This window comes from Anopheles bellator, chromosome 1 (genome assembly GCF_943735745.2).
Source record: "Anopheles bellator chromosome 1, idAnoBellAS_SP24_06.2, whole genome shotgun sequence".
Lineage (NCBI taxonomy): Eukaryota > Metazoa > Arthropoda > Insecta > Diptera > Culicidae > Anopheles > Anopheles bellator.
The window spans coordinates 46,614,320-46,641,100 of record NC_071285.1 but is presented as its reverse complement, the minus strand read 5'-3'; the positions used below and the strand labels follow the sequence as shown (position 1 = coordinate 46,641,100).

The 26,781-nt window shown below is 50.7% G+C and overlaps 3 protein-coding genes across 4 annotated transcripts; 1 reads left to right on the top strand and 2 right to left on the bottom strand.

Moving 5' to 3' along the window:
• The first annotated feature begins 12,353 nt into the window (after positions 1–12,353).
• On the top strand, positions 12,354–15,829 carry LOC131215733 (homeobox protein Meis3-like). Its single transcript, XM_058210126.1, has 8 exons — positions 12,354–12,664; positions 14,136–14,286; positions 14,356–14,625; positions 14,687–14,771; positions 14,871–15,106; positions 15,224–15,457; positions 15,574–15,639; positions 15,731–15,829. The coding sequence occupies exons 1-8, from the start codon at positions 12,354–12,356 to the stop codon at positions 15,809–15,811; spliced, it is 1,434 nt and encodes a 477-aa protein (XP_058066109.1). The 3' UTR covers positions 15,812–15,829.
• A 5,652-nt stretch (positions 15,830–21,481) lies between these two features.
• On the bottom strand, positions 21,482–26,643 carry LOC131216544 (integrator complex subunit 14). Its single transcript, XM_058211059.1, has 2 exons — positions 26,461–26,643; positions 21,482–23,212 (listed from the first exon to the last, which is right to left on the bottom strand). The coding sequence occupies exons 1-2, from the start codon at positions 26,641–26,643 to the stop codon at positions 21,482–21,484; spliced, it is 1,914 nt and encodes a 637-aa protein (XP_058067042.1).
• Positions 23,261–26,155, bottom strand: LOC131216542 (dnaJ homolog subfamily C member 2). 2 transcript variants are annotated; one of them, XM_058211058.1, is made up of 3 exons: positions 25,465–26,155; positions 23,826–25,377; positions 23,261–23,786 (listed from the first exon to the last, which is right to left on the bottom strand). In XM_058211058.1, the coding sequence occupies exons 1-3, from the start codon at positions 25,779–25,781 to the stop codon at positions 23,583–23,585; spliced, it is 2,073 nt and encodes a 690-aa protein (XP_058067041.1). In that variant the 5' UTR covers positions 25,782–26,155; the 3' UTR covers positions 23,261–23,582. The 2 variants fall into 2 exon arrangements, with proteins under 2 accessions (XP_058067041.1, XP_058067040.1); XM_058211057.1 differs by having other exon boundaries at positions 23,261–25,377.
• Positions 26,644–26,781: the final 138 nt, after the last annotated feature.

The following is a 26,781-nucleotide window of genomic DNA, read 5'->3' as shown; positions in this document are numbered from 1 at the left end:
TGGCGTTGGGTTGATTGCATAAAAATTTAGGTTTTGTTTGGGTTATTTAAAACGATGCCTTCGATTAAAACGATTGACTAGAATCAATTAGAAGAAGACAATTTGTGGCTTTAACAGCAAGAGAACAGCTCTGGTGGTAGACGATTCAATGCTAATTCCATCGCATATTTGAAAAACATAACAAAACTAAGTAAAATTAATCACTGACCATCGAAACAAATTTTTCAACAAGTTTGATCACGATTGTTTTATAAAAATTAGCGGCAATTGGCCTGTTTTTCTCCGTTTTAGCATAAAAAACTAGCGTAATATTCATTCTGTGTTTTCTGATGTCCATTATTGACTCAATCTCATCTTTTTAACGCCAAATTACTTGACCCACAAATAGAAAAAAATATTAGACTTTCCGGATGGCCAACAATTGATCCTGTCTTCGGCTGAAGGGAAGATAAGTTCCAACGGATTGGACAACGCACTTTCATTCGCACTGGAAATGTCTTAATCGTTGAAAGTTACCGAAAATACAAATAACACCGCTGCGTGCCAATTTTAGGGATCCTTTTATCATGCGGCCGGTCAATCGAAAAGGACCCGGTAATTGGTGTGCCTCTCAAAGCACCAGCTTAGACCGGCACCTAGTGTGGAGTGTAGAGTTATCGTAGGAATATCTACAACACGGCATTGCTTTTAGTTTTACACCAGCCCGCGGATCGTTAGAGGAGCTCTCTGGGGTACTTCACTACTTTGTGAGCTTTCGGCACGGCATTTGGAGCCATTTTTGGCGTCGAATTCTACAACCGGGTCCGGAAGGTCCTGATGCTTTCTGGTGAAACATAGAAAATTACTCGGCGTCGGGCGCCCACTTTCGCAGGTTCGTGCCCCTCAGTCGTCCCGTGACCGTGTGGGTTTGGGTTTTAATTTTTCTCCACCTTTAATTGGGCACCCATTGGCTGAAAGTCTTTCGAAGCGAGGGTTTTTAGCGGCTTCATCCCTTCGAGAGTGACGTCGGCCACAGGGTTCCGAGGCGCCAGTTAATTGTGCTGACCGTGCTAAGTCGGGGTCAGCCCAGAGCACCACAAAGAGCTTTTTCGAGGGTTTGGAGCGATTCCGAGTGGCTTCGGAGCGAAGAATCATATTTTCAGATTAATTTAAAAGTTAGTCGCCCGCCGTCCCACAAAACACATCCTTTCGAAAGGAGAAAAACTTTCGCAATTCAATTGATCCCCGGTCTACGCTGTCAACACCACCCGAGCCCGGTGAGGGGACAGCTCTTGGCTCAAACCCAAACCGTAGGCGAGGGGCACCCAAAATTACCACATTGTTGTGTCATCACCACACACCCACACACAGACTCCGGCACGTGGTTTCGCTTGGAAAAAGGACACCCCAAACAAGCGAGCGATAAGGCTTCTCCTTCTTCGGCTGGCGCCTGATGCTGGGCCCCGTCTCTTATCTGTGCAAGACCCTCTCTGATAACTTTCCATCGGGTTCCTGTGCCAGGGTGTGTGTTCGTGTTCGTATTATGTATGCGGTTCGAAATTTGAACCACCTATTTAGTTATGAACTAACGTCATCCCGATCGCCTGCGGGCCTCGGGAGAGTCGGGAGGACGGAGTTGGATTATCACAGAAGACTCACTCTCCGCGGCAAAACCCCTTTTCGGGAACCGATGACGTCGGGGCGGCTTCTTCGGAGAGATAACATTTGGGTCCCACGAGATTCGGGGTCCACCCCCTCGAACCGAGGGTTTCTTGGGGTGTGTGGTGGGCTGGAGGGCTCGAAATTGCGTTGGGCATTAGGTAGGTTGTCAACCGACGACGACGACGACGACGGGAGGAGCGCTTACCGTAGGTGCGTAGCGCTCCCACACTTGGGGATTTGGGCTTCATTTCATTTTTAGTCATTCAATTTACTCTTTCGCACGATACGGCTGCGGCAACTTTCCCCAAAACGGATGGGGAGGATGTTGTTATACCCCGGCCACTTCCAGGTCGACTGCCTGCCTGTTAGAGTTCCTCTACATCGGAGCAGTAATCTGCCGCATCGGATACCATCAAGGCCGGCGGCAGGACCACCGCATCACCTTGTGTTTTGTTACCGCCGGCTCGGCTGCCTGCTGCACGTCGGTCACCGGGGGAAGTCACCGGAGTTCCTCCGGGGGCCTCCGCCTCTAGAATAGACGATCTCCGCCTGCGATAGCAGATTGTGTGAAAGTGTGGAGCAGAGGGCGCCATCGGGTTCGGGCCTGCGGGAGGATTTAATCCAGTCCCCCCCGGTTACATGGAGCACTACTTAGGCTGTGGACCATAAATTTGCGATAGCAAAAGTGGTGAAGCGCTGTGGAAGGCACGCAAATTTGCCAACTACCTCGGCGGACGGTGACAGAGACAGAGTGCAAGTAATTGAGGGTGCGTATTGTGGTGATAAAAAACTAGGTCTCTGTGTGGGTCTTTTGGATCGACATCTTGGATTCGACATCGATGTCCTCCGAACTCCCCAGATATATTGTGGCAAAGTTGTTACCCTCAGACTTGCACAGGCCCCTTGGATCCTGGCTCAGGCCCTTAATTGGACAATCTGAATCTTTATCCATAATTGAATATTCCGATTTCCGATTCGTTTTTTCCCCGCTCCTTCCTACGGTTGTTGTGGTCCAAAATTTGGTCCCCTCCCCGAACGGAGCTCTCCATTTGGGGTTTGGACTGAGCTCCGGGGATAATAAGGCGCCTGGGCTGGCCTGGCGTAGGCACAGAAGGATAATGAGATTATGCTTTGCCGTTTGCGTTGTTGGTAAAAATAATAGTTTGTGTGTGGGTGTGGGTATGTTCTTTTCCGGAGCCAATTTTCAGAAGCCCACTGGACTGCCTACGACTGTGAATGGTGCTGCGACCATTCAGCCCACTGGCCGGCTATTTATCGGCACATTTCCTTCGGTTTTTTTTTTGGCATCCATCAGCTTCCATTTTGTGGTCTGTAAGTAATTCTATTCGGAAGCATCATTTCCAGGGCTGGAGTTGGAATGGAATCATCTTCTTTGCAAGCAATAACATTGTTTTCGTGAATCTGTTATGTGGTTATTTATTGTTTCAACAAACATTTTGCGTGAAATCTAATTTTCTCGAGCACAACTCCCAAAGGGCTTTTTGAAGCTACTGGTCTGCTGTCAGTTTTCGATCGAATGTTTACATCGATCAAGTCAGCGTCGAAAGGAGGTTCCGGTGTCTCTTGGGATGACTTTACGGAATGATAATATCGTTTAAACGTTACTTTACTGGGATAGTTTTGACATAAATAACGCTCATCAATAAAAGACTCACACTTCGTGAGTTCATTTCGACGAAACCGAAACTCCAACAAGACTGACTAACTCCAAGTTATTTCAACGCTTTGTCAGCGAAAATGAGCTCTACTCGTCTAGCTATCTAGTAATCTGGTCTTCTAGTTATCAACTTTAAATCACCAGCAGCAGTTTTACTTCGTAACCCCTGTCGTTCGCATTTTAAGCATTACACGAAGAATTTCTGTTTAACCGGCGCATAACCGACGCAGTATAGAATCAAGTGAATAGAATCCTTTTCAAGCAGTCTGAAAGTAGTGTTTTACTATTATAAAGTAGTGTTTTAGCGGTCTATATAAATTGGATAACTGTCAAAAAAGGTTTGTGGCATTGTAGGCGATCCACTTTGGGCGGTTAACGCACAAAAATTGCTGATCAAAGTACAATCAGTCACTCTTTCTCTCGGTTGGTTTTCGAGATTGATTCGGAAGGAGTTCACCGGCTTCCATAACTACTGCCACCAACACATACAAAACCCCGGCAGAGATATGGCCATTTAGTCCTGCAGCAGCATCCTTCGTCGCGGCCGCCGCCACGCCCGCCTTCGTTTTTATTCGTCCCCGTCTCGGGGCGCGCGGCGAGAATATTTTCTATATTAAAGGTAACATTTGCGTTTTATTGCAGTTTTCCTTCGGGGTTTTCGGGCTCGCCCTGCCCGCCCCGTCGGCCATCCGGCCGGTCTTGTGGCCGGATCCATCTTCACAGTCTCTCTGGCGGGTCTCTCTGCACCACCGGAACGTGATGTACTCGTGCCGTCCTGCAGCGTGCCGGGATGTCCTCCGAGCCCGAGCCCGAACCCGAGCCCCGCAGCATTCCTGCTGACTTTTGAACTGTTCCGTGCTCCATGCCTTTGCCGCTGCTTCGGGTCGGCGCCCGGCCCGGGGAACGATTTTCCTGCCGACTTTTCTTGGTTCGGCGTTGTATTTTTGTGCCACAATAATTGAAGGGGCGTCACTGACAGAGAGACGGAGACAGAGCGCGATTCTTCCATCAATCGTGCCAAGGGGTTGTTTGTGGTTTTTGGTTTGGTTGGCTTTGGGACGAAATTTCGGTTCCGCATAAATCCGCATCGATTTGTGCGAGACGTCGGGTTAATGGAGTGTCCTTAATGTTGGCCACAGCGTTCCGATTGCTTTTCTTAAATCTTCTACAATTTTTAGGAATACTTTGATCGAAAAGCATGAGTTCGAATAGTAGACGAAGCAGGCGGTGCAAGCGTCTCGAAGAACAAGACATCTGGAGCGCGCTTGCTGCGGCCCGGTCTCGACGGTCGGCGAAGGACACCCTTCACCGGCTTCACGATACTCTATGTATTATGTATGAGCGGAATTCGCCGCACCGAAGTCGTAAGCGCGCACCCATCGGAGGGCGCTGCAGCCCCGAAAGATGAAGATATGACAAACCGGGGCACAAACTCGCCCTCCTTTCGGGGCCCAGCAACAGCAACAATCCCCGCTGGCACCCCACCGGCACCCCGCCGGCCAGAACATTCGCATGGAAATTCTCGAGCATCGACGAGGAATGATGCTCATTTCTATGCAGCCGTGGGAGCAGTTTCAGCTGCTCGCTGCTCGTGCCGTGGGCCGCTCGGGACGAGCAAAGTGTTCGGAAAATGATAGCATAATCTCATCACACCCGGATCCAGAACGGATGCAGATATTGGCGGGCGGCGACGGTGACGGTGACCGGGTTTCTGATCGGTTTATGCCACCTCGCGCGCCACGTCATTCTGGCCCGATTCGGTTTGGGGGCACAAATAATATTTTCCGTCTTGAACGGCGCGGCCCGAAGACAAATGTGAGGTACGGACCATCAACCCTACCACCAACCGGGAAGGTGTTCCCGGGGGAGGTTCGGTTGAATTTTAAAATTGATCCCCCCCGCTTATGGTCCCTTATGCGCTTGCACACTTTTGCGGGTTCGAAATCGAATCGGAATTCCATTCCCGGTTTGTGCCATTTCCTATACCGAGCGCTTGTTTCGATTTTAACACCCAAAAGCCGGGCGCATTTATGAAAATAATTAAGGGGTGTTGGCCCGTGTGCGATACTCTACCGGCGTCTAATCATGAATTGTCCAGATAGAGGCGAAATGACGTAATTCATTGGGATCTTTTCGATCAGGAGTCGATTTATACATTTTTAAATAAATACAACAATTATGTAATATTTAATCCTTAAAAATAATTAAATTTTGAAAATTATTTTATTATTATTATTATGAAAATTATTATTTTATTATTTCTATTTCTTAGGTCCAATTACATTTTATGGCCATTGGTTTTTTTATGCCATTTTGGATTTTTGGAAACTGTGGAGATCTGGGATTTGTTGGCAAAAAGTGTCAGTTCGTCAGTTTGAATTGAACTGAATCGACTTGCGTGTAAAACTTAAAGTTAATCATTTATACGGGCTCTGTCCGTCCTAATAATAGAAAATAATAAAATCTATTAACCAACAATTACAGCCCGACTCTAGAGCGGCTCTAACCGGCCCTGGAAGATATATGGCCCAATCAGTTCTTTATCAGTGAGCTAACAGATTTATTATCATTGCAACACAAATTAGAAACATAAATATGATTGTCCCTACTAATTTATGATCCTCAGCGCTTTGCGCTACTTGCCGCTCATTAACAGAGTCCTACAGAAAAAGGGGCAAGATTTAAAAAATGTCTTCCAAGTGGACTTTTAATGGCCCACTTTTTTCTACTTAATCGGTAGCACCGAGCACTTTACTCCAATAAACGGGGCAAGCTGTAAAGAAATGGCGCCAGATCAATAAATTCTCTGGCACTCTTGAGCGGACCCGGTCCAGCGCCGATGTTGGCCGATGTGGCTTTATCTCTACCCGTCTAGAGGCCAGGCCCGTCCGTCGTCATCGATAACGGCGGATACAGAGTCCGTCCGCGCGCTGATGAGCCTTTTATTGACCAGCTACCAGCTGTTTATTGTGCACCTCCGAACGGTGTTAGTGTTTATGGCCCACAATTGTGGACACTCTTTTATCACTCCACCGGGCTCCTGGCATGACCATGCAAGTGCCCCGGGAGGGTGATTTCGAAACACTTCTTCCGACATTATCGTTACCCAGCAGCATTTAAACAACACCCTCGTGGGGTTCGCAATTGTTGCGCACATTCCGGAAGCCGGATCCCCGGTGGTCCAGTCCACGGTTTACAAACAAGATGCAAGGCGTGCGTGCGCGTGCGCAAACTGTGCCACTTCGCGTGAGGCTTATCGTGATAAAAGTATTCAAATAGGCGATCGCGATGGCGGTTTTAATTGGCGGTAATTTCGTGCCTCGTCGCCTCTGCGCCGCGAGAGATTTATTTAACCACAAGACGGTCAAGAAGTGGGACTTAACTCGCCGGTCTCCGAGCTTGGGCGGTCCGGTTCAAAGAATGATGCACTCGTTTGCTCGAGAAAAGATTACTTGCGTCTTACGCGGCCACATTTGCTCGTACGCGAGAGAAAGGAAAGCCCCCGGAACAAGCAGCAGCATACAGCATACAATAAAAATTAAGCAAACACAAGATAACAGGCGACTCGGCCGGTCGCGGGCTTCAAAGGAAAAGGCCGCCCCAGAAGTGGAAGTTAGAAGTGTTGCCACTCGTTGGTGGCCACAGAAGTTGCCAACTGTTGCGTTTATTTGCGAGGCAGTGGCCTGTCATATGTGGCCACTAAAGAGGAGCGGCACACAACGCGGGAAGCAAGAAATTTATCCGGCGAACCAAGAAAACTGCTGGCGATCTTAACCCTTGAATTGAAATAAGATTAAACGATTTTTAGTAAAATTATTCCCAATTTAACTCTCATCTGTCACGTAATATTTATCCCATAGCCTCAGAGTTCTATTTGGTTCGATTCTTGGCAGTGGTTCCCTTCTGAGCTAACCCTATGGATAGTCCTATCTCAATTCGTGAGCCATTCGATTGTTCCTTTCATTTTGCTGTTGGAGATCTTAACATTGTGTTGGAGGCTTAACATTGTGTATTTTCCCAGCATAAAGCCAAAGATATCATCTTTTCCGCTGCAATTCATCTGGATTTAATTAAATGTGAAATACTCGATTGATTTGTAACGGACACTCCTAGCCTACACGTTCAAGTATTTGTTTATTAGTATTAAATTGCTATTAAGTTTCTTATATTCATGTATCAAACCATTGTATTATTAATGTTAAGTTGTTTTGGAAAATCTTTGAAATTTTCGCACCACATTTTCGGCACCATTGAATCTTTTTTCTCTTTGCGCAATTCCCTTACTATTAATTATATTCGTTTTTGGATGTAGTTTCTGTTGATTCGCAAACAGTATTTCCGCCACACATTTATTCTATACTTTTGTGTCGAAACAGAAAGAAAAATTAGAACTTGCACGTGAATCGGGTCCCGCAGTGCCGTGGTCCTTGTTTAATTAAATACAACGAAATGTCCTCACTAAATTAATTTCCCTCCCATCGATGGCTGATTTGCCTATCAACTTTCCCCTTCAACCAACGAACCAACCAACTCGCAAAAAAAACCAAGGATAAAGGAGCCCAACAATGTGAAATTCATTAAAATGGCGCACATTTTGTTAAAAGCGCGCCAACATACACACTCACGACCAATAAAAACCATGTGTGGTCCAATGCACAATTCCTTCGCGCTCTCGACAGGGTTTTGGCGGCCTGCTGCAGATGTGGTTGCCAACACACGGTGCCCAGCATCCCTGCACGCGACCCCAAGACCAATAAAATACCATCTCCGTCTCTCTCTCGCTCTCTGGTCGGCCGAGTGCAAGTTTTCCTCCTGGCCCGGAGTCCCGCCGTTTGTGTGTCTGTGTGCGTCAGCCAGTGGGCTGAGAAAGTTTGGCCACCCCGAAAATTAGAATAAATTATGCGTCCTCAGCTGCCGACGTCGTCGCCGCCGCAGTTATGAGAAAAATCCGATCTTAGCGGCGTCGTCGTCATCCGTCGTCTCTGTTGTTGGGTTGTTGTTAAAACCGATTCCATATGCTCTCTGCAAAGTGCTTAAGTGCGTCAACGGGATGGCGGCGCGCACGTCATGCAAGTAAAACCGACGACCGAGGGAACGTCTTCTAGGAGACGTCCTTAGCCCGACGAGACGACGACGGGTAATTCTTACAAAGTTTTACTTTTAAGAACCTCCTCCCCCCGACCATTGGGATGCGCAAAATGAGCAAAGCGGTCGTGTTGCGGAACACGGTTCTACACACGCGGATCATGGGCCCGGAAAAGTGGGATTTTGGAAAAATTGTTATTCAAATTAAAATATGCGCCGGATGCCGGAGTGTTTGCGTGTGGGGAAGCGTTCCTAATTGTTCCTTAAACTCTCGCCTTTCGGTTGGCACAACACCTAAGCGTACTAGGAGGCAGGCGCGAACCTTCGTGCCGAGATCAGGTGTTGTGAGGGGAATTGAGAATGGGCCGACTGTAGACGCGGAAGTATTCGAAACTAGCATCTCATCATTTCGGGCGAAGCTATCTCTTCAATAACGTTGGCTCTTAGCTGTTGAAGCAACTGTTATAAGATCGATCTAAAGTTTATTGTTTACCGCCAAGTCGTGAGTCGTGATCAGTTAGACCATTCGTATGGTGGGATCTGATGGGAGTGCACCATTATAAGAAACTACATCACTTGGTCTGTGATGATCAACTTAGCGTATCATTAAGCGATGTATCAATATTAATATTAATCCTTTAAACCTTCACTCAACAGGATGTTGATGATCGGTCGAATGTGCCTTATTTCCGGGCCGTTCATTTATGTGTATTGGTTTGTACCCAAAAGTGCAAACTATTGTTTACACCACATCATCATTACAAATGGTGATTCGAAGTGTAAAACTCTGTTTTCGATTCTAAACGATACAATGGGCAACTGATTTTCGGCCACAGCTCAACGAAGGAAGACTCGACTCGGAGCAGGCAAGCGGCTTGATCCTGATTGCCCTGACACGACGCACCATCCATCATGGACAGCGTCGATAGACGGGCGAGGCGAGTGAGAAGAGAAGCGAAAAGGATTTAATTCATTGTCATTAATTTAACTATTCACGATTAGCATTAACGGCAGAGAACTTCGAGTCCGACTTTTGGAACATAGGGACCCCCTGGGGTTGATTTTTAAGATTTGCTGTGTAGATTACAAGACGCTGGTGCCGCCCTTCTTGGGTCCTTCACTGGCTCGCTAAGTGAGTTCATTGGCTTCCCAAGTGGGGTCCCAAGCGCCCGGCGATAATTTGTAGTGCTGGTGTGGTGGCTTAATGGATACAATTATCGGTTGCTTGTTGCGACTTGGACTAAGTGAGGGCAAAAAAACGCAAACCGGACCATTAATTCCACTCCCGAACACCACGGAGTTTTCCGAACAACAAACGCGCTGTCCGATTCTGGGTTAGTTTCGTCGTACCGCTTCAGTAAACACACTTCAGCAGTGTTTTGTTCTTCGAGGGACTGTGATTAAATCGCGCACGTCACTCTCCAACCAACCTGATGATTCTAATGGTGGTGGGTTGTTTTCGATGTTCCTAAAAACTCTCGATTGATTCATAACGAACCGAGCCAGCCCATCGGCCGCCAGCAGAGCGGAAGCATGAGGGTTTTGATTTACGCCGAATTAATACTGACATACACCGACCACCGTCATCATCAAGAATCGTGGTGAATGGTCGGAACCAAACTCCCAATCGCGGACCGAATTGTCGGAGCCGAACCGATTAAAAGCAAAGTGGGATTTCATCACCGGTTAAGATAGCAGCGATGGCAAATAGTGTTTGTGGCCCGCATTTTCCGATCGCCATGCCGCACAGAGAGGAAAGCCGGAGGCCGGATGGCATGGAGCAGCAATTGAATGGAATATTATCTGTTTGCAAATTTTCCATCTCGATCCGCCGCTGATGATGATGATGTTTTTGGCAGCGATCCATCTACGGCCACTGCGAGCGCGTGTTCCTGTTGCACCGGGTTGGAATCCTGGCGATCCTGCTCCTGATGAATGTCCCAACCCGCCGGCGGCCCGCGAGAGCAACAGAAACTCATAATTTCCCCCGAAATTATTCAAATCACATCAACCACGGGGCGGCTCAGAGCTGACTATGGTGGCCCCCAGAAAATGACCATGGCCGTGGTCGCGCGCCGTGGACAATTTATGGCGCCCCGTTCCGCGATTGCTGCTGCGCTCAGCCCAGGGTAGTAAATCAAATTAGAAGAGTCCAAAACGTGGAGATAGGAGCGCCGTAATAACGTTGGCCGATTGTTGCGATTATCGTCCGGATCGAATGTCGTTACGTTGCTTTGAATTTTGGACGGAGTGGGGTTTGAGGTCGATTTGTTTGGAAAGTTATTTCACTCGCGATGAGGACGCGCCACCAGAAGTAGTCGATTGATTTTGACCCCAAATCACTGCTCCTATCACGCGTGACTTCGATCGATCTTGTGCCCTTTTGGGGGATGTAAATATTAGGTGTACACCGAAGTTCCAAGCCGGGTTTTTATGCGCTGATCAGTACGTGCTGGTCCAGCAGTTCATAATGGACAACTCTCAGCTGATCCTACCATTCCTTGTGGTTTCGTGTGTACTTTTTCCACTGCTACTGTAAGCTTAAAGCTGTCAACTATAAGCAATGACAAATTCGGCGTCATTTGGATAGGAAGCCCTGGGATACGTTGGTGTACTGCCTACTGCACCAAACAAACAGCCAGTGCGGCCTTGGGCTTCGCTTACGTCGTGTGCCTGGCCCAAAACTAGAGGAGGTTTGGGCCCCCGCCTATTGATTGGCCTATTCGCGAATCGAATCAAACTTTTGAACGTCGTTGAGTCCCACGAATCGCGCGCACCGTCTGTTGTATGCTCTAAACTCCTGTTTTCCAAACCACCGTTTTGGAGCCGTTTTTTCACCGTTTTACTCCTGTTTTCCCCATCCCCAATTCCCCCCACATTTCGGCCGGAATTCGTTTGGCAGAATTGTTGTGGCAAATGATTATTGGGGAGCGCACACAGCAGCAGTGGAGCGCCCGAAAAATGCGATTTAGTTTATAGTCGACGGCGACGACAACGCACCGTCCCGGTGACAGAGTGGCAACTTTCGATTGTTTTTTGGCGGGTCGGGCAACGGGAGAGAGAGAGAGACCGCAGGTGAGCCGGGGGACCCTACTACCATGACGTTATTGATTTGAATTTGATAGCTTTGCACAGTGTTTATTTATGAGCCGCGGCATGGCGGCATCGGCCTCTCTCCGTCGCCCGTGCCGTGTGTCCTCTTTAACTCGAATGCGATTGCGGATGAATTCCGAATGATTTACTGCGCCGGCCCTTGCTTGCCTGCCTGCCGGCCTGCCGTGGCCGCACTTTTTCCTGACGGCCCGTGCGCGGATTCCGGTCGGTCCTGTTTGATTTCGGTCGGTCCATGATTTTGGATTAGATTTATCGTCGTTGTCATCGGCGAGGAATCGACGGGCCAACCGACCAATAAACGATGAGGCCCGAAATTGAGTTTTAGTTTGGCCAAACTGGCCCCCTCTTTGGCCTCCTCTATCGGTAACAATTTATTTCGGTTGGGTTGATATGTTGAAGTATCGAAGCATAATTTCGCTGCAATCATTCAAAATGTAATGACACCGTGCGCGATTTGTGAAGTTTAATCCTTTTGACAGCGTACCATAACCCTCGCTAATCGTTTCCTGTATCCCTTTTTCTTTCCAGCCCGACGTGTGAGAAGGATGTTGCCATCGGTAGTAACGGACGCAGAACGAAGCCTATCTGTTGGTGGAAGCGAATGCCGATAAGAACATCGCCGCTGGGCCGGCCAATTTTTCGGACAATGCTCGGACTCGGTGCCCACGCTTAGTCTACTGTGAGGATCGGAAAATTTCCCTGCTCCCCGCCCCGTCCCCGCAAAGGCAATCGAAAGTGACACACCGTAGGACACAGAAGCCTAGAAGAAGCGAAGGATTTCCAAGAGTTTTCAGCTCGAACGACACAAAGCGGACACAGATCTGACACACACAGCATGCAGGAGAGCAGCGTAACGGCCCTGCCCGTGTCGGGCGTAACGGCGTCCGGGTTGGGCACGACAGGCAACGTCACGACCCTCAACCTAACGACCAACACGACCGGCAGCCCCAACGGCACCGCGATCCCGACCGGAGCGGGTGGCACGGCCCCGGGTGGTGTGGTAGCCCCGAACAGTGTCACCACCAACAGCAGCAGCAACAGCAGCAGCGCCGGCAGCGCAGGAAGCGGCGCCACGATCTCAACACCACATGGCCTCAGCGACATCGACCAGGCGCAGTTCGAGGCCGACAAACGGGCGGTCTACAAGTAAGCCTTCGCCGTCTACATCTACTTCCGAGATGCGAGAGCCGAGATGTGGAGTGCCTTAAATTAAGTTTCCTGCCCCATTTATCGGAAAAGAAATGGAGAACCGTTGGAGTGTCACAAGAACACAACATGCTCTGACTTTCCCCGTTTCCCTTTAGCAACCTCGAGTTGCTTCCTTCCGTCCCGAAGGCACATCAAAGCAACCCTTCTTTGGATGTTTGCAGTTTTCGAACCGCGAACCTTTTTCGAGTGCGCGCGTTGCTATTTCTGTTTCCACTGATAATCGTTGAACCACTGAGGAATCACCCACCGCCCCAAAAAGAACGGCTTTCCAAAGTTTAATCTTTGCGACGAAGCCATTGGAATGGTAATTAGCTCCCGATAAGAGCCAGCACATGTGGTTCCGACGATTGATTGGTGTCCGGGCGCGCCGACTCTTGAGATACACCACGTCAAGATCCTTGGCGCACTTCAAAATGCATAACCGCAAGCCAACGTATGTGTTCGGCGGGCCGTCCAACCCAAGAAAAGCAATCCGTCGGTGTATTCAAACATTCATCAGACTACTAAAAATAGTTGATCGAAAAAGAATCGTGAGTAACTCCAGCGCGCCAGCTTTGTCTGCTTTTCTGTGAGGTTCCACGAGTTGCCCACGGCAACGGGCGGGGGCCCAACCGCCCGCGGGAAGTCGTGACGTGATGGCCATTTTCCAACTGCGCTGGCGGATTTTGGTCCATTTTTCGTCGCTTCTTTCCGTGTGCTTTTATTTTTCCTGTGTGAAAATGCATCTCCAAGACGTGATGCATCTCGCCGCTTGCCGGAACGACCCGGGAACCGGAACGAGATGCACACACCACACGTTTCGGGCATTTCGATGGGTGTATGTGTCTGTCTGTGCGCATTTAAATGCATCCTTTTCCGAAGTGACCGACTCGATTTGCATGATGGCGCGCCCAAGGAGGAAACACGGGGACACAACTCCACGGATCTGCCAGCTCGACACCGTTCCGGATGGGGATGCTGATGATGGTGGTGCGTGACAGAGACCTTGAGGGAGCCACGGCAAGATATAGGGAGCGGCCGGAGACGAACAATCCGAACTGATGAAGACATTTCGAATGGTTCCAATGGTGTTGCAGCAAATAGCTTGTTGTCGAAGCGCCGTCTTCGGGGCGCTGACTGTGCACGCGTAATGGAGATCCTTCCTGCCATCGTGTGTGAGGACCGATGTGTCCGCAATTGCACCTTTGACTTGGTCACGAATATATCCACATATTGTAGTGTTGCCCGTTATGGGGTAGCTAATGGCTTTAGGACGCACCACGTTCAAATGGAACTGGCACTACTGGCGCGCTTTCCACCAAGACCTCATGTTCGTGTTCCGACAAAGAACTTTGTGATACTTTTCTTACCGCCAAACCTTCCTGAGGGGTCCGAGACACAGTTACAGAACTCTTTCTCTATTTCGCAGACACCCGCTGTTTTCGCTATTGGCCTTGCTGCTGGAAAAGTGCGAACAGGCGACCCAAGGCTACATTCCCTCCGCGTCTTCCGCCTCGAGTCCAAATGGGTCCTCCAACAATGGTGCCAGCGATGGCGATAGCTTTTCCCGAGACATTCAGGTATTCATCGCGCGGCAGCGTGTAACTTTGCCCGAATCGTAAGCTAATCGTAATCCGGGATCCGCACAGGCCTTTGTACAGTTGCTGGAGAAGGAGAAGCGCCCGCTGCTGACGAACAACAGCGAGCTGGACGGGCTGATGATCAAGGCGCTCCAAGTGCTGCGAATACACCTGCTCGAGCTGGAGAAGGTGCAGGAACTGTGCCGAGACTTTTGCACCCGCTACATCGCCTGCCTGCGGAGCAAGATGCAGTCGGAGAACCTGCTCCGCTCGGACTACGCGCTCGAGCACAACAACAACCTGTCAAACTCGAACAGCCCCATCAACAGCCCGGAGCAGGTAGGTTCTCGTGCCGGCAGGGGACTGACCCGTGATCTAACCATCCCCTTATTTTGTACAGGACCTTTCGGGGAGTGCGCAGGGATACTATCCGGGGGGCGACTACCTGCAGGGTAGTGACACGAGCGACTACAGCAATATGCAAGGTAAGCATCCGCGAAGCGCTACCGGCGTATTCGGGCGCCGGCGCCTCTCTTGTGGGTTTCCGCAGGACTCGCGCAGTAAACGGTGTTTATGATCTCAAGCAAAGGGAGGCTTGCTGGGTGGCCACCAGCAACAGCAACAGCAGCAGCAACATCACCCTCAGCAACAGCCGCAGGCCGTGGCCCTGCTGCAGCAGCACGCGTATCACCACCACCAAATGGCAGCAGCCCCACCTGAGGTCGCCCTCGGACTGGATCAGTCGCCGGTTGCTGCGGTGCCGGAAATTGGAGCCAAAGACGTCGGTGGTACGCTGCTCGGGGGCCCACCGATGGCTCCCGTACAGCTGACCGACCTCGCTGCTGCTGCCGCGGCCGCTATGGCCTTCCAGCAGCAGCAGCAACCGCCGCTGCAGCATCCTCATCATCATCAAAGCCTTTCGGTAGCGGCACTGCAGCACTCTGGGCTGGTGGGCCTGGGCGGGTCCCCGGCGATGGCACTGCCCTCGCCTTCGCCCCTGCTCGACATCTACGCCGGCCAGCTATCGCCGTGCGGTAGCTCCGACGAGCTCGACTCCGAGCTGGACTCGCCGGGCGGGGACGACTCCTCGTCCGGCAAGTGCCACAAACGGGGCATCCTGCCGAAGCAGGCCACCAGTGTCATGCGGGCCTGGTTGTTTCAGCACCTAGTCGTTAGTATTTTTCCAACGTGTCCCTTTCAGTGTTTTCAACTAATTTTGATTTCTCTTCCTTTCTCTCTTTTTCTTTCTTATTCGTGCTCTCAATGTCGCTGCTCGGCCGGTGGCAGCATCCCTATCCTACTGAGGAAGAGAAGCGTGTGATCGCAGCACAAACCAATCTCACCCTGTTGCAAGTAAGTTCCCGGTCCCAAGCGGCGCAAACACGTACCGCAGCCACATGAAACCTACATAAGCCGGTTCGGTTCTCTGCTCTGCCCACCGTAGGTCAACAATTGGTTCATCAACGCCCGACGCCGTATACTGCTGCCGATGCTGGAGAACACTTCCGATAACTCGGGCGACTAAAGTCCCGCACCGTACAACCGTATGTACCATTCCAATTTGTCATCCTCATCATCCTCCCGAGCGGCATCAATTACCGAACCAACACCTCGCGACGAGTCCACAGCCCTCTGTCCTGCGTCACACCACGCCAGTGACCATCCGCCAGGCTCCACTGTTGCTGCTGCTGCTGCTTCGTCTGTTCCGTCGTTCGCGGACGACCCGGGCTGAACTTGGGCCAACAATTATCAAGCCAGAACGTTAATCAATCCCACAATACGTGTACGTGAATCAGTGCGCGATAACCCGCGCGAGGCCTGTTGACGCGCGGTCCGCGCTCCTTGCACAATAGGAGCTCGGTGCTGTTTTGTTTTTCGCACCGTTTCAAAACCACCGTCCTAATCGTTGTTTTCATCGGTTGCGGCCGCCGATCGGGCATCGCTGCGGAATGTGCTGCGTGGCAGTGGTGCTGGTGGTGGTCCTTAATAATCGCCACGCACGCCACGCTGTTGTGGGTAACTTTTGAACTTCTCGTGGTGGCGGAATGTCCCACACAGCACACCCCAGAGCGCACTTATTGTTGGTCAACCGGCGGAGCACGGGGAACGTGAACATGTTACCGTTTTTTTTTTGTTTCGGCTCCGCGAAGGCAAAATATGTATTTATGCTGATCGTCCCCGTGGTCGTCCCCACTGGGCGGCGAGAAATTGCAGCAATCAATGAGAGCAAACAGTGCCTCTCACCCAGGCCACCGGGCCATTCTTCTTCTGGTGCCGCTGTTTCCCAATCCATTAGATTTGAATAGAAATCTAATTTACAAACAAATTCGAATCCCCGACAGGGTCTTCGAATGAGCTCAGCCGCCTTCGCGCGCGGCCATGCAAATCGGTCCAAGGCGCCCCCACCGGCCAGGTGACGAAAGGCACTTGGCTCTGGCGCACACCTTTCGATTCGGCAACGTGCGCGCGGTCCCCGGTCCGCGTCGGACTCATTTCGGTAAAAGTGTTATTAATTAACGCGCAACCACACTGTGTGTGTGTGCTGGTCCGGCATCCTTTTATTGGTTAATATCATTAAAATAGGGGGGGCGCCCTGTGAACGGCGGGGCACTCCAACGTGACGAGGCGTGCGTGTCGGCCGGCGGTGATGACGCCTGGAATTGATTAATATTTATTACCTTCGTAATGAGCCGACCACCCGGCCGACCCGATGGCCCGGCGCCTGAAGGTCCTGAAGAAAGTGTTAGTTTACGTGATTTCTGTTTCCGTTCCGTGGGCCCATTCGATACAAAGAAAAACTTCAATCGGATTTCGGGAAAGGTTGGTGGGTTTTTCCGCGGGCTCCGCGTCCAATTACGGCCTGTGTGTGGTGCGGGAACGCGGGAATGCGTGAACGGAAGGGGCCATACACCGGGGATTATCTGTTGTCAAAAGACGCAGTGCAATGTGTGGTAATCATATGCACGATCGAGAGAGAAGGAGAGCGAGAGGGCGGTGCGGTGATTACATAAATAAATATTATTTGCATAAATTTTAGGGACACGGTAGTGAGTGCCGCGCGCCGAAAATAGCGCAACAGCAGCAGTAGCAGCAGCAGCAGCAATAAGAGCGCTCGAAAAAAGTGGTACCGAAAACGAGTTAACGCACCGAAGCCATTACAGTAAATCGTGGCCGATGATGATAATTGAATGATAACGCGAAGGGTAAACACGGGGGGACCCCTTCAAGGGATCGGCTGCCCGGGGTCTCCTAAACGAAAGATACGCGCACGGCACTTTTACGGCCCGAAGGAGGGTGGTGAACCGAAGGAGAACCGCAGATGCAAAGCCAAGCCAAGTATACGTAAAACAATACCACTGAAACCTGCTACAACAACCTTCATCATCATCATCATCAGTGGGTCAAAGAATAATGGGGAATCGGATGGACAAACAACATTCAAACAAAGTTACTTTTAAGTGTCATATTAGTTTAAGCTTCTTTTCCGTTGTAGCGGCAAGTGGCAAGGAAAACTGTGAGAGAGAATGAAACAAAGCAACAGATATACGTAAAACAACCCTATATTAGTCGGTAAGAAGCGATGTGAGCGCACTCGCGAAACTAATAAATCGTAGGCAAACCATTACTCAGTTGAGAATTAGCGGACGTGAGAGCGCACTTGAAGATAAGAAGTAAGAAGCGATGGAAAAATGGAACGAATCATTTGGAAAACTCGTGGGGGCGCACGCATCATTGCAGAACGCCGAACGAGAGAACCGGTCGGCCGGTGTATAGGAAGGAAGACGATGACGACGACGACGACGAGTGAAGTCTGTGATAATAGATTTATTTGATTTCCATATCGCCATGCAAAAAAAAAGAAACGGAAGAATAGAAGAAGCGCAATTTGCGGACGGGCGGACGCGAAACGGGCTAGAATGCAGCAGCCAGCAAGCCAGCGTTCGACAACACTTAGCAGTAACCGAGTCCTGCAATGCCCCGCCAGAACTGGTGGTCAAACTGATCAATTTCAATCCACTTTGTTTGACCGGACGGACCTAATTTCGTACTTGATTTCCGACATCCCCCCCATACTCGATTGCTTCTTTTCGGGAAACCCGTTTCTCAGTCAGTCAGAGTGCGCGTCAACTGTGCGTGATGAAAAGTGCAAAGAGGTAAAAAAAACACACTCAAGAAAACATTGGAAAACCTTCCTATACGAGAGAAGTATACGAGGGATACGAAGGAAAATCTTAGGCTTATGAAGGCGGGCAAGAAACTCTATCTTTGAATCTAAGGAACACAAAACCCAGTCATCGAAGTAACTGAAGTATACCATACGATCTAAGCAACCTGCGGAGAAACTAGAATGTAAAACAAACTGCTACACACTGTGACACTCTCGCAGTGGCACAAAGTGGAACTCACTGCACATATAGAACCTAGTGAATCGAACAAGAAGAGGAGGAAAAAGAAGTAACGGCAACTTACCGCGAAAAAAGGCCCCCCCAATGTATGCCAATGACGGAAGAGGAAGTGTGTTACTACCGATCTGTTTTGTTACTACTACTAGCGGCGCCGTTACTAGCCTACTACTACTACTAGTCAGCAGTAGTGGCACACAATCGGCCCGACCTCCCGTTTTTACAATTCCACCCGTGCGCCGTGTCGGGGCTCGGACAGGACGGGCGGATTCTTCGGGGGGAGTTGGCCAAACGTTGGGAACCGAATGGCGCGGGACCCCACGCCGAAACAGAAAATACCATCGTCAGTGCTACGAAAACTTGTATACGTAAATAGGAAAACAAAGAACAAAGAATTCATATTGAGTGAGCCGAACCGGTAATAAATAGAAGGTAACAAATTTTCGTTATTATTTTCTAACATTAGCACATAAATCTATATATATATATATATATTATATACATATAAAAATATATATATATACATACGTAGTAGGGTAAGGTTTTTATTCAACATTTCCTAAATACCAAACGCGCCCAACCGGGAGCCGAATATCCGGAACGACGGAGAGAAGAAGAGAGAGAGATCTGGCGGAATCAGGTGATATGGGGAGCCACTGCAACTGCATAAGACCATGTGCCCATGTACATTTTGACCTGTCCTGTTTGTGTTTATCAGATGTCACACCAAAAATTAGTCCCCTTAACCTATTCTTTGCGCTAGCGCTTCCCCAGTTTTTGGATGATTCACGATTCTGACACAATTATTCGCGGGCCAATTTCCGCTGTGCTCTGTTCCGATTCTATGCTACTTGCAGTGGCTCACCCATTTGCTTACTTCCTCCGAGTTCATTACTCAAGTATACTAAACGAATGGGGCAGTTGGAAGATGCACGGATCCATGATACGCGAACACGCATGTACTGGCCCCGAGCAACCGTCCTAAACCGTGTTGATGAGGAGCCAGGAGCCAGAGGCTCCGACCGAAAGCTTACTTCCACTTTTACCAAACGCTCTCTTAGCCACACTCACGGTGGGGCACAGAAGGGGTTTAGTACACTCTTCCAAATAAGAAAAAAAAAACAAAACAAAACCAAAAGTTACCATACTCCTACCCACGTGTCCGCGCGGCACGGTTCAAGGATAAAACCTGTGTTTGTGAAATTTCGTGTTTACCACTTTCGATTTCGTGAAGGGCGGCGGATTGCATTGCGTGACTCTCAATCAGTAGCCTCACGCGCCCCCGGCGGGGGTCAAAGCCTTGACCAAGACATTCTTGGCTCGGTCGGTGGGGCCGGTTGTTAGCCTCAGCTTGGTATGGTCTTGGCCGCGCTGGTTTTGGGTTTGGCCCGAATCCTGATTTGTTCCCATTATTATTTGATTTTCCGTTCGCCGTTTCGTGACGGGCGAGGTTTGGTGCCGGCGGCCAACGGCTCGGTGTGCATAATTGCGCACCGTGGGGAGAAAATTATTTCCGGTTACCGAACAGCCCCCGCGACCGTCCGTGTCCGTTTGAGGCCGGAGCGTGTGGGCCACCGGTTTGTAGGTTTAGGAGTAATTATGACGCACACACGGTCGTCAGGCGGCTAGAGGCTATCATTTGTGTTTCCGTCGTGCAATTCGTCGTTCGTTTGGAAGTTCCGATTTCTTTCTGCTGCCAATTCTGGCCAATAATTGGGCCTGGCGGACGCACTGCTCAGCGATTTCATGATTCCGTTCCTGTAGTTCTTAGGGAATTTTAGAGTGGAGTGGGTCAATGTAGAAACAAGCATATACGGTCGGGAAGCCAGAAACCCAACCAACCAAGCAGCAACTTCCGTGCCATTACGAAAAAGGAGACGACCGGCAGAGTGAACGCGTAGACGCGTAGGACACAAACGTGTCGGTTACGGTGAAAAGCAAAACAAGCAAAACCACTACCTTCAGTTTTAACGGTGAATACGTAACACGAAACTTTAGATCTTATTAACTAATTACAAACGCGAACCCAAGCTCATTGCAAAATCACCACATCAGCTAAGAAGCTAGAGGACAGACAGCAGGAGCCTGTGTGTAGTTGGAGTTTGATTATTCTACAAAAAACAACGCTTTCGACAAACAAAAACGCAGCTAAATTTAATGACGAAGATTATAAAACCATGGCTAAAAACGTTGGCATTGCGTCCTACTTTCGGGTTCCTTGTTTGAATAAGAGACATGTAAACATTGATACTACACAGCAAGCTTCGAAGGTGCGAAGAAATGCAACATGCAAACAGTTGAACACTATTTTTCGGATGCATCGAAGCAACAGTCGCCTCCTTTCAAGCAGAAACCAAAAACAAAAAAAGGAGTAACAAATACGAGACAATGGCGGGTGGCTGAGAAACGAAACGGATAAACAAAACCCATCCACAAAAGATGGTAACCCATGTATACTACTATATTATAAAATGATTGATTGATTCAGAGCGAGCCGAATAGCTGTGCACAGGAGGCTCCACTCTCCCCTGTGGAGACTCTATAGTAGGTTAGAGTAGGCCGTTGCGCACTAGTGAGCCATCCAAGTGAGCAGTGTGGCCGACGACGATGACGGAAGTGGCAGCTGAGAATAAACTATTTGAGAAACACTGAAAACGGTTGGCCACCCATCAGACATTGTGTGCGAAAGAAATTCGAGAGCAGCCTTCCCCGGTTGGTTTGTTTTTTTTTTTATTAAAATTCTTTATTTCATTGCATGTCTGCACAATCTTCTCAACTATCCGCTGCCCGCTCTATCCTAGCTGATTGTACTGCGTGGGCACGGCGTGGATGATGGTTTTTGGGTCCCGGTTCGACTGCTTGCGTAGCTCGATCGATGCGTGGGCCAGCTGGAGGGCACAGTCAGGTGAAGCGCTCATTGGTAGCGTGTTGATTTCGCGCTCGAAGATGTGCGCCAGCCCCTCGAGTAGCTCGACGAACCCGAGCGACAGGGCAGCCCGCCGGATACGGTTTAGCTCCTTGTAGAAGTGTTGCGTTTTCTCCGGCAGCTTTTTGGCGTGCCGCAGCACCTTCTGGATGTCGGACTGGAGGCCAGCTTGACGGATCCACACCACAATGTTTTGCGAGTAGCTCCGCTTGTCCACCTTGATCGGGAACGAGGGATTCTCACCCGGAAACGCATCCTCGAGCGTGCCGAGATACCGTAGGTCACCGAGCCACGGCACCACGTCGTTACCGGGGGGCAGCACGTTCAGCATCAGGTTCGATTTTTTCTTCCCATCCGCATACGAGTAGATGAACCCGTACCACCCGTCACCGAGCAGCACCAGGGCGGCCATGTTCTCCACCTTCAGAGCACCGTGTAACAGCACGCAGACGGATTCTTTGTTCACGTCCGCTGTCGCGCCCTCATCGGCATGATCGTGGTGGCCGTGATGATGATGATCACCCGACAGGGCACCACTTTCCGACTTGCCGTAGAACGCTTTAATGTCCGTCTCCAGACGCTCCTCGGCAGTTGATAGGCTGCCGTGTGGGTGGTGCTGATGGCCGTTCTTACCACCCGGCAGTTTCGCGGTTCCCTGTTTAGTTCCATCGTCCGTGGCCGAGGACGTAACGGTTGCGTGGCGTGGTAAAATCAGGTGCCGGCTGATGGACATTGGTGATCCGATATCCGCCAGGGCCAAGAAACCGCACACTTCCAGGTGGCGCGACATTAGCTTCGTCGTTTCACTGCCCAGCACATCGCGGGCCGTGTATGGTAGGGGTGCGGGCCACACCACGATTGGTCCCTCGAGCCGGAAGTAGCTACCGCACCGCAGGGTCGCATCGAACGCCCGGTAGTTGGTGTCGCACATTGCGTCAAACATTTCCAACACCGACGTGCGGGTCATTATCTGACGCTGTTGCTGTTGCTGCTGCTGATGCGATGTTCCGCCAGCGTCGTCACAGCCTACGGAGGCCTGTTCCGACGTTGCGTCGCCGAGGGCGGACTCATCGAGCGACTCGTCGTGTTTGACACGCGGGAAAAACAGTTGCCCTCGTTGGCCACTCACATCCAGTAGCTGCTGGTAGAGCTTAGTGCCGTACCGGAACGCAGAGTCTGTTGCCAAACTTCCGAGGCACATGAAACTGAGCTTGCACGGGTACGCAAAGCCGACCCACAGGTTGTCGGGTGGTTGCGGTGCCGTTCCACCCTTGCCGCTATCGGTGGTGCCGTTCGTGTCCACCACACTAGCCGGCAAAGCTGTCCCAGCACCGCCACACTGAGCTTTCCAGTTTTGGATATTGATGATAGTGTTCTTTAGCGAACTCGGTCCCATTCCAACTCCACAGTCGGTGATGCAGATGAGCTGGCAATAGTTCTCGCTGCCCCACTGCGTCCGGAATGCGTTGTTGACCGCCACCAGCACACTTTCGAGGCTGGTCTTGTCGTAGTGCTCGATCTTGTGGAGGGCCGCCCGGATCGTGTCGTAATCGCGCGTAAAGTCCACCACCATTTCGTACAGTGAAGAGTACACGATCTGCAGACGGGAACGGGGAAGTATAAATGGGCGCATTTTTTGGCGGAAAGCATTACGAATGAAATCGACGAATTCATTTGGGTTTTCGGTGTGTGTTAAATCGGACCACGACTACGCTTGGGTTGGTTTAGCAAGAGATTTTACTTGGTTCTTCATTTCGATCGCACTTGGCGATCGAGTGTCCTACTTTTGATGTGAAACAGAAGACAAGAGGATCGCTGCCGGTCGGAGAGGAGAGACGGCACTCAGATTATGTACATGTTTTTATAAGGTTAACTTCACTCTCGGTTGTTCTGCGGGAGATAATACGACGTAGGAGGGAAAAGGGAAATGGCAGAAAGGCAGCTCCACGGAGGAGGGGCCGTGGGCTCTACTTGACGCCCTGCTGTGCCTCGCGCTTGGCATTGACCAGATCGACCAGCTCCTTCACGCGCCGCATACAGTCTTTTTTCGTTCGATTCGGTATACACTCCGCTATCCGGTCCCAGCGGTCGGGACCGCATGAAACAGGGTACGTTTTGATGGCCTGCTCGAGAAGGGCCTGTTCCTCCTTGCTCCACACGCGGTTCGCCGCCTCTTTGTCCGATTTTTTGGCCGCCTTCGTCGGTGGGGCCTTTCCACCGTCGGCTGCCGGCGTTGTATCTACCCCGTTGCCATTGACAACGGCCGCAGGCTGCTTGCTGGGCTGATTAGGCTTGCTTTCGGGACTGCTGCTGTTGCTAGTGTTGTCCTCGTCTTTCGTGTCATGTCGCCCGTTGACCATGGGCGATTTGCCTCGTGTTGGTGCAGGCTCAATGCCGTTCTGCTTCTTCCGGTTGTCCGTTGCTGCTCCTTGTTGCTCTTCCTTGGTGCTGATCTCCGAGTTGTCAATAATCTTGAGATCCTTCTTGCTGCGCTCGAACGACTCGTACGCCTGCTGGTTCACCACCGTTTTAAGGTCACTCTTTGAGAAATCGCCACTCTGCAGTTCCTTCGCCTTGTTGAGGATGTCCTTCGCGTAGAACCGCAAGTCACCGAGCTCGGTGCCGTGCTGGTTCAGGTAGTTTGCTATCACGTCCCAGCGTGAGATCGTACCGGCCGGGAACAGATTGACCGCCTTGATTAACAGCTGCACGTTCTCGTGTGACCACAGTGCTTTCCGGTTAACCACCTTAAGGCCCGCATTGTTCGGTATCGTACTGTTCGTTTGCTGCTGGATCGCCACCATCCGCTCCGCTTCTAGTTTCGCCTCCAGCTCGCCAAGTGCCTTCACGAATACATCCCGGCCGCCCGCCGTCAGTTCCCGGTTAAAGTCCTGCAGCTCGAGCAGTTTGAACGATTCGATGAGCTTCTCCACCCCCTCGAGATGCTTCAGGCGCTCCTTTTCGTCCGTCGTAAAGTACTCCTTTGCCTTGGCCGTGTCTCGCAGCTGCTTGCGCTCCTTCTTCAGCAGACGCTTCGTGCGCTCGCGCTCGATTTGGATTTGCTCGATACGTTTCTGTTCCGCCTCTTCGGCACGCTGTTTGGCGGCGGCCACTTCCTTGGCCGCCCGTTCCTCTTCCGCTTTCTGCGCCTGGTACGCGTTCTGTTTCGCGCGCTTCGCGGCCAGTTTGCGTTCCTTTTCCTGGCGCTTGAAGCGCACAACACGCGGATCACTGTTGTACGCCAGGTCCACTAGCGCCCGGATGCGGGCCGATTCCTCCTTCTTCCGCTTCAACCGGATCACTTTGTTTTGCTTCTCGATCCAGCGCCGTTCCTCGCGATCTTGACCCTTCTCTTTGTCCTCCTCGTCCAGGTAGCTAAACTCACGCCAGCTCTGGAAGTTGTACCAAAAGTCGTAAAAGTCCTCAACCAGCTCACGCGGCGTGTTGTCGTCGCCCAGCTGCGGGGCCGCACGTTTCGATTCGTTCCAACGCGCATTACGCTGAAACAAGTCACACAGCGCACCGTAAAAGTCCTTGTCTACCTCCGATTGCGACGGCAGCGAATCGTCAAACTCGGGATCGATCGAATCGAACGCGCGCCGGTTCTTGAGCGAACCGAGCGTCTCGTATGCCATCGTTATGCAGTGAAAATAATCATCGTCCTGCTTCACTTCCTCGCCGAGCGCTTTCCGCTTGTCCGGGTGATGCTTCAGCACGATCTTACGATACGCCCGTTTGATGTCTTCATCGGTCGCCACGAACCTAACGAAAAAGTGAGAGAGAGCGAGAGAGAGAAGATCAAACCCATCTTGATTGCGACACGCGATGCGATGTGCGAAAAACACTTACCTCATCCGTTTCAATCCGAGCACGGCGTAGTGATCTTGATTCTTCCAATCTTTCGGATCCAAACTTTTTAGGTAATCGATGTCCACCATGAACAGCTCCTCGAACAGTGCCTCCGGATCGACGGCCGCCTCGGTCGTCGGAAGCTGCCCGGATGCAATCAACTCATCCCGTGTAGGAGGACACTTCGGTTCGATAGGTTTCGTTTCGTGAAGGTATTGCAGGCACTCGAATGCATCATCGCCGACGGTTTTGCTACGGCGAACATCGTACTTGGTTCGCAGGGCAACAGTTAACACCGCATCACTACTGAACGCCATCGTCGTCTACGCGTTCTCCTTTTCGTGTTTCGCTTTACCCTCTTTTTCTTTTATGTAACACCTCAACTCGGCCTATCCGTCGGAGCCGCTGTAGGGATCGCTCTGCTTTTTTCACAGCCGTAAAATAGACGTCGTTACCGTCGTCGTCGTTGGAACCCTAACCTCAAACACGTGGGTTCATCCAAGATCACTCTCGCCCGTAGCAGCTATCTACGCACATTGCCTTTTGGCTGGTGAGAAACAAGTGGCTGGTGTGGCCAGCAGCGTTGTGTGTCGCCGTTTATTGTGCACCCAAATGGAGAAATTGTAAGCGCATTTCTTTACAGCACCGAGAGCGCACGGCCAGCGACGGAATCCCTCTACGACCGAACAGATGCTTTTGCTGCTTGTCGCGCAAATTCTGACTTTTACCAGCATTTGACAGCTCCGTCCGAAACGGCGCTGCCAACATTCGCAAACCATCGCACGAAACAAATGACAGCACGTTCATTCGTTCACGAGACCGGAGCGGAGTGTCATTTCTTAGCACTAGCGGCACCAACGGGTTGTAAACAAATGGGCAGACGCGAGTGAACACCGTCCCTTTCGAAACGAGTGTTGGAAACGCACACACCGAAAACAGCCAAATGTATGTAAACAAACTATCCGGGAATGGAGTCTTGCACAGTTCGCTACTTACCAACGAAACAAATTCCAACCGAGCGTGCTTCGAGAGGTAGTCCAGAATGCTGTTGATGCCCTGCATGGCCACTTGATGATAGGTTAGCGTATTTTCTGGCACCACGGCCGTGCCGCCCGTGGACGAGTTCGGAATCGGACGCGTCATCGAAAGCGACACATCGAGGGCTATAATCGTGGGCATTATTGTAGTGCGGCAGTTATCGAAAAGCGGGTTGCCTTCAAAGGAGCACAAAACGGAGCTTCGCCGTTCCGATCAGTCAAATATTTGGATCTTGCAATCACGATGTGCACTTTCTGCCTGCGCTGTGGACATGAACTC